The sequence below is a fragment of the Teleopsis dalmanni genome, chromosome 2 (assembly GCF_002237135.1).
Source record: "Teleopsis dalmanni isolate 2A chromosome 2, ASM223713v2, whole genome shotgun sequence".
NCBI lineage: Eukaryota > Metazoa > Arthropoda > Insecta > Diptera > Diopsidae > Teleopsis > Teleopsis dalmanni.
Genome location: NC_051847.1, coordinates 104,399,299 through 104,417,672, shown reverse-complemented (window position 1 = coordinate 104,417,672; position 18,374 = coordinate 104,399,299). Strand labels below are relative to the sequence as shown.

Below are 18,374 nucleotides of genomic sequence, written 5' to 3'. Positions count from 1 at the left end.
AAAATCCATCATTAACCCGAATCATCCTGAAATTATATAAAATGTTTGTTTTTTTTTTAAATGTTATGATTCATGTATATTGATAAATTGCACAAAACAAACAATAAAAAAATATCATATATCGTGTTTGCAAGTTTACCGATCTTAATAAATGGAAAATATTCTACTTGTCTAAGGTTAAGAAAATCCTTTGGTTAAAACACCGAATTATTTAATAAAAATTCAAAAAATCACAATTCAAAAACTTGAGTTGCTCATATGGCCGTACACCAGGAAGATGGGGTTGACTGAATTCTATGTACAATAAATCATATCAAATGTTTTTTTTTTTCCGCCGATATAAACACAAATAAATTTTTCCCCAACATGTAATGCAGGAGGAAATCACTGAAAAGCAAGACAACAAAAAATTAGAGGAAAAGAAAATTGAGAAAGACAAGACTAATATTCAGAATGATAATGAAAAACCTGCAGAAGAAGCAGTAATTGAAGAAGTTGCTAAAAAACCTGACAGCAAAAAAATTGAAGAAAAAGGCAAAACTAATGAATTAAAAACAAAAGAAGAGAGTAAACCTAAAGTTGAAGACAAAAAAAATGCATCAAAAGTAGATAAGCCCAAAACAAATGAAGAAAAAACTGTAAAAACTATCGACGCAGAGGTAAGAAAACAAAACTTTCCAAATCGATTCCGGCTTAAACTGGCTATAAACTGCTTCTAAAATGCTTTATATGTATCGAAAATTCACTTTTGGACAAATACAAATCTAGGCAAAATATTAGATAATTAATAACCCGAGCGTTTGCCGTTAAACTTAAGGAAATGTAATTCCTTAGGGCTTGCTTGTTTTATTTGCAACTGGCTTTTCGCATATTTTTTAGAATAATTTTTTTAACACATATTTTGTAAAACAACCTCCAATAACTTTAATTAATTTCTTTTATTTTAGAAACATGAAATCGAGAAAATTGGTGTAAAGAAAGTGGAACGTAAGGTAAGAATATTATTAGTAGGTTATAATTTATATATAACTGACTAAAATGATAATTTAATGCTATTATTATATTGTATTGTACGAGATATCACTATACTACTCTATTTCCAAAAATTTGATACAAATGCTTACTTATTTTTTTTCAAGAATTAAAAAAATCTAGTTCTAAACGTACATGGTTGTTTATCTAGTTTGCGGATATTAATGAGTTCACTCAATAGAAATAAATTTTAGATTATAAAAATAATAGTTCTTAAGTATAATTTCCCTCAACTTCAATACACTTATTCTAACGATCCTCCAAATTATATACCCAATCTCTGTACTGGTTTTTCAAAATATCTGCAATGTCTTCACTAAGGCATCATATGTCTTCTTTGATGGATGTCGTTTTCTACTGAGGACATTTCTAAGCAATGGAAAGTATTCGAAATAAGTGTGGCACTAACTTCTGGATGAGTTGGAGCTTGAAAGTAAATGATCACCAAAATTTGTTTTGCATTTCAAAAAAGTCATGCAGACATCGTGACCCATTTCTGGCCATGAAGTCACTTTAGTGCCTAATTAAAGGTAATGTAATGCATTTTGTTTTGAGTAGGACCTAAATCTCATTTACAAAATCCGTTTTATCTTTTTAAAACGCTCTATATGTTGCTGATATGCAATATTGCTTATTATGCCATATAAAATACCTAGAGCTTTTTCGAGCGGTCTATCGATGATGTTTCATATTAAATCCTGTACTTTTCTGGTTGAAGTTTTTGGATGTTCTTCATATCCACTTACAAACCATTAGTTTTAATTTTTTTTGAAGAACAGATTCCTCTAACACATTTAGTTTTTTGTAGGAATTTCTGTTGCCTTCAAATTTTTTTTTTTAATTTAATCATATTTTTAAATACACTGACACGTCAACTTTAACGAGCTTGTAAGCAAAAAACGAATTAGCGCTTCTAAATACAATTTAGATAGATTGATAAATTAAAATAGCGTCGAGAAATAGAAATGGGGTGCATTGCATGATATGTAATAGATGAAGAGGGTTATATTATGCAACACCGCAAAGACCATAGCATTTCGATACGTATTTTTTATCGAATTTTTGTGAATGAATATGGGTTTTGGAAGATATCTCACATTTTTTTCATATTTTATTTTATTTTTTATGTAATTAAATTTTAATTTTAAACTAAAATTAAAGATTAAAGTATAATAATCGTTAGATTTGATGTATGGGACATTTCATATGGAGATGGAGTAGTCAAAATGCATATATCTCCGACCATCACTAATATTTTATAACAATTTTTATTATTTATATTGCAAAAATAATTTTTAAAAAATCTATAAACTAATTTAAAAGTTTTTCTTGTAAGAATTTATGTTGCGCCATTAATTTATATTATAAGTCCTTATTATTACAAAACTAGAGAGATATAAAATAAATTTAGCAAGTGTGTATATCAATTTAGCTGGCAGTATATCAAATGTTATATAAAACTTTACATACCAAATTTCAACTAGATATTTATATATACTGAATAAAAATCCGATAGTTCAGTACTTTCGACAAATGTTTATAAGTCATTTCAGAAAAACTAACGTTAAAAATTATGTTGAAAGTATTTATTTAGGATCAGGGTTTATTTCATTTGTAAATTGAAATGATCTATATTATACCACGAACTGTTGCAAAGTTATTGTACACTGAATCCTTACGAGATTTTGTCATTATTACATAAAGAGCAGTTGAACATAATTCAACAACACTTCCAAAAAATTTATACTTACTAAGGCACGTACACAATATCATTATATATAAACAAAAACCGGAGAACATACCTTTTTCACGTGAAATGTCCCACATATATATTTATATACACAATGAATAATAATTTTTTTACCATACACATGTACACAAATATGCATATTCCTAAACAACTTCATTTACACCAAAAAACACAAAGCCGAAAACACCTGCTCAAGATTCGGACCTCGAAAATTCGAATTCTCCTTCATTTGACGGAGAGGACGAAAAGGTAATACATGCTATATTATATGCACTTCAAATAATCCAAAGATTGTTCCTGACATTATTTTTGCAAAAAATTTGAAAACTATTTGTATACTTGTATTTAATTATTTAGGTGAGTATGGCAACAATTGCTCAAGAGGAAGTTAAAATCGACAAGCGCCGTACGTCAGTTATTAAATCTGAAGAAACGGTTACGACTGACAATAAAATATCTTCAAGGCGTTCATCTCTGGCGGTAAGTGAGAAAAACTATATATATTTTATGTGTATTTTAAGCATGAAAACTGTATTATGTAGTTTTTATGTAGTTTAATAATGCATAATGGGCGTTATAGTGTATTGTTTTTTGTATGAATAGATCGAGGAGACAAGTAGTGCATCGCGGCGTTCCTCTGTTGTGGAAAAGAAAAGTATTGAGGTAATATAAAAGCAAAGTATTTTTATTAAAAGTCTTATCTATATATGTTTAAGATTTAAATCCTTTTATATTTGTATGCTTCTTAACGAGGTAAGAAAAACTCACATGTTTTGTATTGTGATTGTATCACTTGCAGCTCACGATATTGTTGATGTAAGCTTTAGACCAATTAGATTTTATTCAGCGCTACTTGTGCATACGAATAAAGTGTTGAGTTCTAATGTTAAGTAAAAATGACCATAAATCGGAAATGTGGAAGTTGTTGATTTTAATTCAAAAATCTTGCGACTAAATTTATAACAAATCAATTTAAGTAGCACTAGCTCTAAATATGTAGATAGTGAACTAGAAATAGACACACAGACATTATTGTTATCCATATACAATATATATACAATATTTGTTAAAAAAATTCAATTGAAATACACCAGGGCAAAAAATACAAAGCAAATTAAATAAGTGGTGTCTTATAGATTTATAAGCTTTGGTTAAAAACTAAGCAATTTGTGAACAACCACTCAAGCTTACCGAAAATTTAAAAATATTGATTAGGCAAATATAAAATTTTGATACCAAATATAACAGTATTGAATTTATATTTTATCAATTTACAGAAAAATTTAATTGTAAAATAAATTTAATATTAAACTTAAAATTTGTTTATCGACCTGTATTCTATAATGATTTTATTGTTTATTTATTAGCTGGCCATAGGTCACTTTTATTTCAATAAAAATTAAAAATCCTTTATTGCTGGTTATTAAATAATCATATATTTCGACTCTCTTCATCAGGAGAGTCATCATCAGGAGCATGTTCTAATAAAAGTAAAAATTAATAATATCACATTCCGTTCTAATTGTCAAGTTAATTATTCTATTGTGCATATTGTATTATGGACAATTGTCCATATTGCACATAGAATAATTAACTTGACAATTAGAATGGAATGTGATATTATTAATTTTTATTTTTATTAGAACATGCTCCTGATGATGACTCTCCTGATGAAGAGAGTCGAAATATAGAATTATTTAATAACCAGCAATAAAGGATTTTTTATTTTTATTATTTTATAAAAGTGGCCTATGGCCAGCTAATAAATAAACAATAATAAACAATCGCTGATTATTGATATGATCAGAGATTCAGATATTTTTAAATTAAGGTTAAGTAAAACATCTTTTGTTTTAATATTTCAAAAGGATCATTGTATTATTATGAGTTAGCATAAATCGTGTCTATAAACACGAATGATAAATCATAATCGTAACCTTACTAACTTCTTTGCAGCAGGAGGAAAATAAAAGTTTAAAGTTAAAATTTCTAAACACTTATTTTTTAACAAATATTTTTATCGCATCCTATCTTAAGACTGTAAATTGTATGCGATATATAAAAACCATATTTTAGTTGAACTTTTACATGTTTTTAAATTTGTTGTTAATGCTACTTGTATTTTGTTGCAAAATTTAGCAAGCAGAGCCCAAAAAACTAGAGCCCAATAAATCTCCACAAGAAATAAAGGAAGAGATTCCTAAATTAAAACCGGCCGAACAGAGACGTGCTCCTAAGGTGAGATCATATTTATCTCCATTTCATTAGGAAAAAAATTGTTTATAAAATTTAATTGTGTTCAGTCTTATTTAAACATTGTTGATGCAACAACGTTATTGTGACAGCTAATAGAGACAAGAACTGTGTTTAAAAGATACACAAACACAATCAATTTTTATATGCATTTTTAATTGAATTTCAGTATACAGCAGCTTCAGCAAATTTTCTGGATCTATTTTTTCTCTAACTCTAACTCTATTCTTTGCGCTTATTTCTATTGCTTTCTCTATTCTTATCTATTTGTCTGCAATAAATGAAGAAACTTTCAATATTATGGTCTTATAGTATTGAAATGGGTGACAAGCTCACTTACGCCTTAAGCCTTAATATTTGTATTGCTTTCCTTACACAAAGAGTATGATCGAAATATATATTATTATGTAGATTATAGAAGAGGCGAAACCTGCTGAAGAACTACCGAAATTAAGAAAAACATCTGTCCCTCCACCTGTTGAAGAAGCTAAGCCAGAACCTACCAAAGCAAAGGCAAAGACCAAACCAAAAGCAAAATCTAAGTATGAAGAATTACCCGAAATTCCAGATTATGAAAGGCCAGTATTGGAAAAATATGAAAAGTCTGATTTTGTACCAACCGATTTTAGTAGAGAGTTAGATGTACCAAATAAAATGGAGAAACCAATCATTGAAGCAGCTAAAAAAGAAGCAGAAGATGAACCATTGATAAATGGTTTACCGAAGGTTAGTAAAAAGTTTTTGTCTAATAAGTGATGCGAATTAAAGTGTAGTACTGAATCTAAGTAGTAATCTTACGTAAAAATGATGAAATATGTTTTACAAAAACAAAATTTGAGCATAAAAAAAAAATAAGTTATTAATAGACCCCATTTTTTTTTTAGTTAATCAGTTTCATGCAATGCTAATATGGTATGGTGTGAAACAAGCGGTTGTCTTTTGTATATGCGGAGGACGTGACCTCAAATAAATTGTATAACTAACATAATAAAGAGTAAATTAATTAGTATTGCCATAAAGTGAACGCTAAACAGAATATTACTGTGAAATGTGGACTCAAATGACAGAGAAATAAAAGGAAAATTAATGGATACTTAGTCAATAAATAAGAGACAAGTAATTCAGATACTGCATGCCTTAGAAAATATCTATATAGTTTTGAAGCTTTTGATTTTAGCGAGAATGATAAGCAATTTAAAAAATGTCAATTGTTCACATTAAAGAATATAAAGATAAAAGATAAAAGTAACGAATAATTCCAAACTCACAGCAAAACAGTTCAAAAATATTTGAACTATTTTAAGTACAAATTCATGTGATAGATACCTGAGCTTATTATTAAATTAACAAATTAATTTTACAGGTTTGTTAAATGATAACAAGTGTTAGTTTTAAATTAAAACTTAAAATGTAAATGAAAGTCCAAGATTAAGTAACAAAATTTAATCTGATTTATTATTAGTCAGATAGTTTGTACGACAGCTTTTAACGAGGTATTTTTTTGTCTTCACTTTTCAATCAAATCGAACTGAAATCGATTGTAACTTTTTCACCTTTTTCCGAAAACCTCGGTCTCGATGTTCTTTTAATGAACGACTCCTAAAATCCATTTTGAAAAATATCTCTAGAAGATTTTTAGATCTGCCAAGTTTTCTTTGTGGACTTATCGTTGTCATTAAATTTATTATTATATTTCAATGATAAACTAACATGATAATTTAATTATCTAACACTTAAATATATATTGAAAACTTGCCTTATTCTCTAAAACTTCAACAAAATCATATGTTTGTCAATAGAATATTACTAGGAGATTCGTTAATTCACAATATTTGAAATTTTTTTGCCGGGCTTTAGGTCGTGGTTTTTAATTTTTAATTTTTATATAATAACTTGTATTTTATATAAAATAAATAAAAACAAACTTTGAATTAAATAAAACATCACAAATTTAATTTATGTAATCTTCAGTGTTGTTGTTGAAATTTAACAAATACAATTACATATAAAGAAAATTTTTAAATGTCAAAAGTCAAATAATAATTCAACAAAAGGATATGAAAAGGGGAAATTAATTTTTTAAAAATGAATAACAACCAGTGTTGTTATAGTCAGACGAAAAATAAATTTTTTTTTAAAGAAAATTTTTTATTTTTATGAAAACAAATAAAAGTAAATCTAAATTTAATTAATTTTAAATGCAATTAATTTTTGATTAGTGATCTGTATATTTGCGCTAAGCCTTCAGTATCCCTCTTGTAGTTCAGTTGTTGGTCATCTGGAACGTCAATTATATGCAACATTTCTAGCAACATCCTGCGTTTGTAATTTTTCTCCTGGTGTAGAATTGTAACCTCATCGAAGTTGGGAGAATGGTTCATTTTAATGCAATGTGTTGTTAGATCTGTTTTTTGGTCCAGAGGTGTAGTAAGACTCTTTAGATCATGCTTGTGTCCAGCGATTCTCGTTCTTAATTTATTTTTTGTTGTGCCAACATATACCTGTTGGCATACGTTGGCTCCGTCACCTCCACAGGGAATTTTGTATACCAAGTTATGTTTGTCTAACTTGTCTACTGGAGTTTTTGTTCTATTAAACCAATTTTTTAATGTATTTGTGGTTTTGAAAGCTACTTTATGCGTCGTTTTGTTGAAGCATTTTGATTTTTGAAAGCTTTCGGAGAAGCTAGGTATGTACGTCATTGATACATGAATTTTGGGTTCATTCTCCGATTTTTTACTTTCAGTAGATTTTGCTTTTTTTAACAAGGATTTGATAATGTTGATTGGAAAATTATTTTTGGTTAGAATACCAATAATTGTTTCTTCATTTTCCTTATGGAAAATTGAATCGCTGATATTTAACACACGTCTGATTAAGTTAAGTGCAGTATTACGCACTACATGGTAGGGATGTTGGGAGTCAAAATTAATGTATCGTCCAGAATTCGTTGGTTTTTGATACCAATTTAATTTAATCCGGTTATCATGTCTTATAACTATTGTGTTCAAATAAGGTAGTTTATCATTAAGTTCCTCTTCTATTGTAAATTTAATTCTAAAGTGTATATTATTTAATATGGTCAAGATACTCTCTACGTCATTTGATTTGACTATAGCAAATATGTCATCCACATATTTGGTCAAAAAACGTGGTTTATTAGATGTTTTAACCATCATTTTGTCTAGAATGTTTTCCATTACTATATCCGCCACTATTGGTGATATTGGTGAACCCTTTGTTTGACTGTAAATTTTATTTTCAAATTTGAAATATCTGTTGTCTTTTAGTAGGAACTTGAGTATTTCCATGAAGGTCTCTTTTTTCATTTTTGTGATCTTTTCAATCTGAGACCATTTTTCTTTGATAATCTCTAATGCATAATCTACTGGTGTGCTAGGAAAAAGTGATACTACATCGAAGGATACGAGTTTCTCATCGTCAAAAATATACGCGTTATTTACTTTTTCTTTGAATGATATAGCATCTTTAATGTTGTATATTGAGTCTTTTGTAAGATTTTTCAATATATTTTTGCCATGTATTGACACAGTTTTTGAGAAGGTGCATTCACGCACGAAGTTATAGGCCTTAACGGTATTCCTTGTTTATGTATTTTTGGTGGACCGTAAATACGTGGGGCAGTGGCTGTAAAAGTGGATAATTTTGTTTTTTCCACAGAATCAATGACATTACCTTTAAACAATTTGTCAACTAAGTTGTTATTTTTGTGTTATAGGTGCAGTTGATGTTTTATACTTATAAGCGCATGTGTGTAAAGTTGTGTTTTTAATCTTGGTAATCGTAACGTACTGGACTTGAGTTGTTATTTGCTGTATATACAAAAAAATTATTCCCAAATACAACAATTTTAAAGACAGATCCTTTTTTAAGTGCGTAGTTTCCACCACCGTTTTCGCTTTTTGAACAAATTGTTCCGCAACATATCAATTATTTCTGTTATGTGTCGTATCAAAAAAAAAAAACTATTCCCAAAAGTAAACAAGTCTATAGGAGTATATATTTTTTTAAAAAAATATGAAGTGGTCTTCAAAAGTGAAGTGGTACTTATTATTTTTTTTTTTTTTGCAACGTTTAGCAACCGCAAGTCTTTATTCGCATCACTTAATATTTATGTTATGTTATATAAGCAATTAAATAAAAAATATATGTTCAAAAAATATATCATGCTTTTTGCAATCACCATAATTGTTTATGACGTAGTTTACTATTTTCATTTAATGTATTCGTAACGTACAAATTTAGAAATCGAATGTTATTCAAAAAAGTCAAGAAGAGCCAAAAGGTCTGAAGATTGGTAAAGGTAAAATTCCCGATGACGAAACAGAGAAAGATTCAGCAGTACTGCGGCCAGTTATAATCGAACCAAAGGTTAGTTCATTATTTAAACAAAATAATTTTATTGTATTGTATAATATTATCCTAATCGTAACAAATGTATATTTAATTTATATCGCATGCCAATCCTCCAAACATGTATACACACTTATATTATTTTGACAATGATATTGAATTCAATGCATACTTTACTTGCGAGCAGAGTAAACAAGATGAGGAAATATCGAATAATGCTGGAGAGGTAAGTTTACAATACATACATATATCGGGTCGATTCATTTACATTCTATTCACTTCGTTTACTAAATATAACGAAATATACAACATATTTAAATTGTAATTATCATTTCAATAATTTTAAGAAAATAAAAAGAAAACTAAGTATTTGTTATTAAATCTAAAACCAGAGATAAGTCATTGAAGATAATACTCATAAAAGTTCAGCGTAATTTGTGTAGTTTAAGCGAATTATGGACGGAGTGGAGATTATTACTAAAATTACTTATTGAAATTAAATATTGAAATACTTCCTTTAAATAGTAGCTTGTCTAAAGTATATTGTTTTCTCACAAGTGGTTAATGATTGATTAAATTAGATTAAAACTAACAATATATTCGTTCTTTAGTCTTTAAAGGAAAACACTAAACTACCTCTTATTGAATTGATTAAACAACGTCGTCGATCTTCTATAAGAAATATTATAACAAAGGAGCCAATTGAAAATGAAAGCTTTCTTGGGGTGGTGCTTAAACCTGTTATTAGGGATCCAAAAGAAGCACAGGCACCTCAAAAGGCAAAACAATTGCTTAAGGTAACAGAATGTAATAAATTTAAAGAAAGCTTAAGCTTAAGCTTAAATCTACTCTACCTGCTACACTTTCTCAAAGCTTGGCACATCGCTCTTTAGTAAATCTTTAAAACTGCGGGTAACAACTATGTATCTGTTCTATGAGTAGGAAACATTTTCTCGATTTGCAATGTGGACACTATAATTCTATTTTCTTGTCTGCTTTTCTATCTTCTATTCTCTTCTGCCACTGCTTATAAGACTTTTACACACTATTTAAACTTGTTGACACTTCACTTTTAAGGAAACAATCAAAGAGGAAAAGTTTAATGCTACAGCTCCTGGTAAAGCAAACATTTCGCATTTGCAAAAACCTGAGGGATTACCAACAATTGTGGATGATTATCAGCGACCAACATTACAAAAATATGAAAAACCAATATTCCTAAAAAACGAAAAGGATAAGCTTGGTGTAACCGTACCTGAAATACAAGCCCCTATCACTGAAGCCGTTGTAGATAAGCTTGGTGTAACCGTACCTGAAATACAAGCCCCTATCACTGAAGCCGTTGTAGATACGGTTCAGGTAAATAATTCAATATATATTGCTTTTAATTATGTAGGTAATATTTTTATATACATATAAAAGTCTTCAGTATCAAAGTTTCCTCATCAATTTCAAATTCTTTATATTTTCACCATCCTATTGAAATAGTACTTGCTGGCTGAAATATTGTAAAATACAAACTTTTCGAAACTCTATACCGAAATCGACATCGGCGGTCTTATAGTAGTCTAAGCAATTTTACAAAGAGTAATAAAAATAATTATCGCAAATTTTAAATTACGGTAAAAATGAAATAGGTGATAATGCTTTGTTTGCAAAACTCGTGTATTTTTTGGCATTGTTATAAGAAAACATTATCTACAGTCGATTATCTACAGTCCAGCTGAATCCGGCTATGCCTTACTGTGGTGCAGTTATGTTGAATGATTCAATTTCTAATACGTTTAATTTGAAAATACTTGTAGTTATATAATTTTCTTTATTGTTCCAATGTCTGTGTAGATATAGATATTACCTAGTCTGTCCATATAATAAGCAATCCACATCTAGATCTAAATTGCTTAGATGTAAAGGTTCAGCCTGGTTCAGAGTTTTGCTGATGGTTATTGTAAAAGACAATCGAATTGGGGTACAGCTTGTCATGCGTTCTTATATTTTATATTTTTATATTTTTTTACATTTATATTTTTTTTGTTTTTTAACTTAAATTACAATAAAACTCCTAAGAATTATTTTTGTTACAATTACTTTCACCTTATTTTCAATCCATATATACATTTTTAAACAAAAAATATTAGTTGATTTTATGTTATTATTTTTATTATGGCTTTTCTTTAAATCATATTATCTCAAACCGAAATCATGAATATTATTTTTTGTTAGCCCATTTTATAAAAAGATTAGAATGTTTTTCAACACGGAAACATGCAACATATACGACAAATATGGATTTTTAAAATCGAGTCCAATCGTTTGAACTGTGTTGAAATTTCGGTTGGTATTTTCTCCTCTGCGAAGTGGTTCAGTTCTTAGTACTTTTTTTCATAAATTTCTTATTACTAATCGTGTTTTATTGTATAATTTTGGTAAATTTTGGTAAATTTAGACTGCGAAGTAAAAAGTTCGAGAATACTTCAAAAAAATATCCTAGGATATAATAGAATAGAAATAAACAGAGTACCGGCTTCCATGTCCTGCGGGTTTGTGCTGCAACAGACCCTAATCGAACAGAATACATTCAGCCTTTCGAATGAAAGCCAGAAGTTCTCGAGCCAGTGACCTTATTCTAGCCCAGAACAAGGCTATGCAGCCACAGAGAATGTGACTTAAAGTCTCGTCTGCTTCTAAGCGGATTCGACAATCTATCTCTTCGGACAGTTCCATTTTGTTAAGGAGATAACGCAGTCCATGGTGACCCGCTAAATATCCCACCAGCAACCTTGACTCTGTTTTACTGGAGAAACATAAAAAACCAATTATCAAATAAAGGTTAGTGAGTTGTATGTTTTTATGAAGACGTACGTTTCCATTGCTTATATCCAGCAATGGTTTGGGAAATACTTAAGCGGTTAAATCAATTGAAATTATTATTTTCAACATCACTTTCTTTAGGGCCGAATTTGATCCGAATTGGGTCCGAATACGGCCCAACTAGATGAAATATGTAATACGCATTTTGTTCAAGTAATAATAAACGTTAGTTGTCAAAAATTGATTATTTAATAACCAATTGAAATGAAATTTTTGAAACTTTATGATAGCATTATTTACATTTTTTTTAATTAATTAACAGTTCACGTGACTATTTATCTTATGTTTATATATATAACTGTGCAATGCAATGCAATGCACAAAGATTATGGCCATACGAATAAAAATTTGTAAATGTCGAGTAAATTTGCGTACATTAAATTAATATCATATCAAAAATATCATATTATCACGTGATTGGAATAATAATTCCAATAATTTAATAACAATTATATTAAATTAATTTTAAATATATTTTATTATTACCGATACTTCGACAAAAGTCTGTATTAAATTGTAAACTATTGTATATATTTCAAATAACATAAAGTAAGTACAAAGTGAAACTTAAATAATTTAGCATCGAATTCAATTCTATAGTACAATAACAATTATATATATATTATTCATAAAATTTATTTATAACGATTGAATCGTTATTTTTCCTTTTCTCGATTTGCTTTATTCTAACCGGCCAAATTCGAATCGAGGCAAAGCTCTAAAAAATATGAAGTTGAAAATCATTTTTGCCATTTATTATTTTGTATCGTTCACAATTTAGTTTCCGTTCCTTATAGAACTTCTAGATATATGACAAAATTAAATAATGTCCACTGTTTGGATAGTTGATATTGATATAGAACAACACCAGACACACCAACAATTTCATATAATGATTTCTAAGTGTTTTAAACACATAATTAATTATCTATCCTTTGCTCTAGTATTTGAAAGTAATTACAAAAGAGAAACAACAATGATACTCAAATAAGTCCAGGATGGCAGTATTATCTCTTCTTCCTATTAGTTTTTATTTAGTTTGTGCATATATATATGTTTATATATATACATATATTATATATATATGTATATATGTATATGTTATATATATATAACATATGTTATATATAACATATATATATATGTTTTTATGTAATTGCATCATCAGTTATAATGGGGTTCCTTTGATTTAAATAAAATTCTAAAATCTGTTACTAAGTCACATAGTACACAATCAATTTGGAGTTTAACCTAGAAATGCTTATTAACTTAAAAAACCCGCTATCACTTTTTAATGAACTCCAATTTTAATAGTCAGTTAGTCGCATATTTAGTTACCCTATCAGGTAAGTATTACTTATCAATTTCTAATAGTTAGATTCATAGATTAATCGTTATATGCTTTTCGAACACTTACAATAAACATATTTAAATGGAAATTATTTTTATAATAGGAGGTCGAAAAAGATCTTTCTTATAACGGCAAAACCTTCCTATAACTGTTTTTAATCTTATATTCAATTTAGCATGACAAAAAGATACTGAACCGATGCACACACACACTTTCGTTTAATAACAAACTATTGCTATATACATGTGTATGTGTATACAAGCACAAAGGTGCGTTAACAATATCACAAGCTGATATTATTCAAGCATCTCTATGTATAAATATTTAGTTGTTAAATATTTTTAATATATAATAAAGAATAAAAATATACTCATATAGAGGAACAAAAAAATTTTTAATGTCGTCAGACTCAAAAAAAAAAACATTTTTTTGTCAAAATAGACGGCATATGAGTTTATGAATTTTGTTTGATTTTTCATGTTATTTTTGAGAGTATATAAATACTTCTTAATTTTTTCATAATTTGGTTTTAATGTAAAAATAAAATATATAGATTTCTCTTTTATTTTATTTTATTTATATAAAAATAAATATATATGGAGAGATACATATTATTGTTGATATGTACAAAATACTTTAATTTTGTACGTTTTGATTTGATGATTTGTTGACTGTCATCTGCGAAGTGGTTCAGTTCTTAGCGCTTTTGTAGCGGGACCTAATACGAAACAAGATCGCGAATATTTATTATTCGATTTAATATTGTTTTTAATAAAATTTTTAAAATATGCCGTTTTTTTAATGAAATTTTTTCTTCGAATATAAATGTATATATTTTTGTGCTATATACATCTATGCATCGTATAAAATATGACAATTGCAATTAGTTTATAAATTATATCAATATCCAAACTACATACATACAAACTGCTTTCCTATTACTACATGTGTATAGTAATAACGAAAAGAAAAGTAAAATATGGCTACGATTAAAATCACGCCTCCGGTAAATATAAAAAATAAACTATTTCTTCTATATAAATGCAAAATTAATAAGATTTAATTTAATAAGAATACAGCTGAATTATTAATTATTCTGTTTAACTGGTATTCACATATATATAATAAATAAATAAAAAAATAAACAATTCAGCCTTTCTTGCAATTGAATTTGAAATGCTCCCAACATGTTTACGGGTCTATGTTATTAAAGAATAAACAGTAATAGTAAAACATCTTGAAAAAACAGTTTCATAATATGCTATCTTAACGAACATAGTTTTAAGACACAATTCGTTTGCAAGAATGATGGACTCTAGTACGATGGCGATAATATACTATTCAACAGTGAACTGGTGTATACATTTTCACAAGTTTTTAATATCACTTTATTTGTGTTTTTAGGATGACAAACCTAAAATACCCAAAATACAACCGCCAGCGCCAGGGGAGCCACCAAAAATTGAAGTTATTCGCGAAAAGCGTCCATCTTTAGCTCCTGAACCAACTAGCCGACGGGGATCATTAATTCCTCCAGCTGAAATGGGACGACGGCCGTCACTTATTATAAATGATGAGGTAACAATCCTAAAGTTTTTTGATATACCATATATGTTTTCTCGTATACATTATAATGTTAGTATACTTTAGAATTTCAACATAAGAATTTGTTTATTATTATTTTTATAGTTTATACTATTTGTATCTATCGACACCAATTCAGACAAAGGGTTGGATTAATTTTAATATAGTTTTACAATTCTAAAATCTTTAAAAGTATTATATATTAACACACATAATAACTTTATGGATTTTATTCTGATAATAACAGAATAAATGGACATGACTGGAGTGTCCTGATCTTAATATTTGAAAAAAATTTTCAACATTCCAAAGATTCTATAGTGAATGCATTGAAATAATCGCTTTTATTTGTTATAACATTTTGCATTTTATCTTATAGTTGACTTTTTAACATTTATTAATCTAGGTAGTATGTAGTTCATAGTATGTAGTATGCATTATTTATATTATATATCTTTTCAACCTGTTAATCATCTCCTTCATCCAACAACCATGTGCCTGCGTGGTTACAAACCATAAATTTAATTCTGGTGGTATTACATGTATTAACATTTGCAACAACGTCTACACCAACAAAAACATATCGTTCATACAATTCTAATTGGCTGCTGATTTTCATACTTACACACCTTTAATCCAACCAAATACGAACAAAACATAACAAATTATCGGTTATGAAATGGAACAATTACCCTATATATCACACACATTGAAACATTTCCTGCTGAATGAACAATATTTAACACACATGCGTAGAAAAAGTTACGACCTGGAGAAGTAATGGATACTCGGGTAAGAAAATTTGCACATTATTATGCATTTCACGCAAAGACAAATTTTACAAACACAAACTTTATTTAATGAACATTTTTTAAAAATGATCTTTATGCGGAGCGACCTATACGCATATTTTGTTAGGAATATTTCAAAATTTTAGGAGGAATATTTAACATTATTTCCTAATATATTTGTGGCTTATAAAAATTGTTATATATTACTCTATATATTTTTAAAAAAATAACGCTTGGATAAATTAAGTATTTACTACTTGTATTCACCGCTACAAATATCTGCTAAGACTCTTCTGCTATACTTGCCGCATCCAACATCAATTTAAGTTAGTTTTAACTTTTTAAATATTTACATACATATTTCTGTCTGTCTTCATTGCTCACATTTTCATGTTTTCATGTGTAAATATGACAATGATTATTAACAAATAAAAAAGTGCATGCATTCCTCAAACTTAAAATAACTGAGGTATTCGGAGAGCCGATTAGAGACTGAACCCTAAATGTCTATTTACATTTGAAAGCAATATATAAACAGATTGAGTGTGCAAAATAGTTCATGCGCAGTGGCCGTTGGTTGTTAATGCGCCAATAGCTGCCCATTGCAGTCATGACAACATGACAACAAATTTGTATCTGTTACGTGTAAAGTTACCCAATAACATATAAAGAATGACTAGTCCCAGAATAAGTTATTAATATATGAAAGTATTTAAAGAAATATTTTAATAATAAAAAACAATGGCGTATTTATATGCATATTTAACGAAAACCACTACAAACGACGAAATAGCGCGCTTGCTCATAGTAAAATTAGAAATTGTCAACATTGAATTTTTGGCAAATATTAACATTGCCAAAATTACGTAGGCCGTACGTATCCAACTGCTCTGATCTGTAATAATATAAAATATAAAAAATTTTATGTATCAGGCCGACCCTGAATCTAGATAAAATTCATTTATGCATACGAATAAAATACCCAATACAATGGATTAATATGCAACATATGCACGTTAGCAGCATCTTCCTTCCTGCGAACATCGAACATCGAACATCGAACACCGAACATGTATGCAACAATTTTCATAAAACTGCAGATTCACACCTAAAAAATTGAAAAATAAACACATAACATTTGTAGGCTTTCGCTATATAATATTAGTTTAATTTACGGAACCTAAAAACAACAAATTCATCTATTAGCACACGCCAGTGTAGAGATTTTACAAGTTCATAATTTTGTTTACGGCTATTCGCAATTTGATTAATAACATTTAGTGTAACAGAAACCATAAATAACTGTAGTTAAAGAGCGTGAAAAACAAGTAAATAAGACATCTAAGCATATTCTTTGAAGATAATGTGTTAATAAAATATTTTTACAAATAACTTTACAGTTATTGAGACCTGGAGAGGTGGGTGAAGCACAGGTGAGACAACAAACCAAACTAAATAATTACAAAAACGTTTTGATTAGTATATCTAACTTCGTTTCCCGTAGTAGTTGAATTATTAACAATGTTCAATTTTTTCTGAAATATATTAATTTCATTCACTAGCATATTTTAAAATACATTAAGTAGTACCGTAAATGAAAAATCTGAACAATTCAAATTTACGAATATTGATTTTATATTTGATTTATGTATATAAAGTATATTTGTTCACATATACATACATACATTAGAGTTCAGTCATTATAAACCTCATGTAGTAGTGCGTTTAGTTGCTTATAATATTCTCTAAAGCACTTAACATATAACATAACATTCATCTACCTATATTATATATAAGTATATATAAGTATTTTATTTTTAATAATTGTTGAAAGTTTTCTTTCGTTAGTGAATTATAATTACAAATGCAGAGATTTATAATTATTAATTTATTATATAATAATAAATATAAGCAATAATAATATTTTTAATACTAAATATCTATCTCATTTTATCGGATTCATAGTTCCAGTGCAGTATTTTATTTTACTCCTTCAAGGCAATACTTTTTTTTATTGCTGTTCTTCTCTCCTCTCTTAAGTGGAGCATAGGACCTTGAAGGCAATAAGCTTCTGAAAAAGGATCCAATAAATATGAAAAGATACCAAGATGTATTAAGATACGAATATATTATATAGAACATACATTTATATCGGATTTATTAAATTCCAGTGTTTAATTTTTAATTAGTAATTAGTATATTATGGTTTGCACAGTGATTGCACGTGCAAAATCAATACATAAAAGAAGATAATGCCAATTTCTAAGAAAGACACATACCAACAACCCGATTTAGTTTAGTTCTCAAAAAGGACATTTGGATTTCGAATTAGCTTATTGATATAATTTAATATATTGAAGTTTTAAAA

At 28.1% G+C, this 18,374-nt stretch overlaps 1 protein-coding gene across 23 annotated transcripts in view; it reads left to right on the top strand.

The window, feature by feature from the left end:
• Nucleotides 1-18,374, top strand: part of LOC119683993 (twitchin) — an 83,273-nt gene that overhangs the window by 17,462 nt on the left and 47,437 nt on the right. For 4 of the 23 annotated variants that reach the window (XM_038097916.1, XM_038097921.1, XM_038097906.1 and 1 more), the window contains 14 exons: nucleotides 378-659; nucleotides 948-992; nucleotides 2,960-3,031; nucleotides 3,140-3,262; nucleotides 3,386-3,445; nucleotides 4,922-5,020; nucleotides 5,447-5,761; nucleotides 9,302-9,427; nucleotides 9,597-9,635; nucleotides 10,021-10,206; nucleotides 10,487-10,768; nucleotides 15,036-15,209; nucleotides 15,972-16,007; nucleotides 17,407-17,439. In XM_038097916.1, the coding sequence (XP_037953844.1) occupies nucleotides 378-659; nucleotides 948-992; nucleotides 2,960-3,031; nucleotides 3,140-3,262; nucleotides 3,386-3,445; nucleotides 4,922-5,020; nucleotides 5,447-5,761; nucleotides 9,302-9,427; nucleotides 9,597-9,635; nucleotides 10,021-10,206; nucleotides 10,487-10,768; nucleotides 15,036-15,209; nucleotides 15,972-16,007; nucleotides 17,407-17,439 (1,872 nt within the window). Of the gene's footprint in view, nucleotides 1-377; nucleotides 660-947; nucleotides 993-2,959; nucleotides 3,032-3,139; nucleotides 3,263-3,385; nucleotides 3,446-4,921; nucleotides 5,021-5,446; nucleotides 5,762-9,301; nucleotides 9,428-9,596; nucleotides 9,636-10,020; nucleotides 10,207-10,486; nucleotides 10,769-14,535; nucleotides 14,638-15,035; nucleotides 15,210-15,971; nucleotides 16,008-17,406; nucleotides 17,440-18,374 lie in introns of those variants that run through there. The other 19 variants (XM_038097915.1, XM_038097907.1, XM_038097903.1 and 16 more) reach the window with 15 other exon arrangements.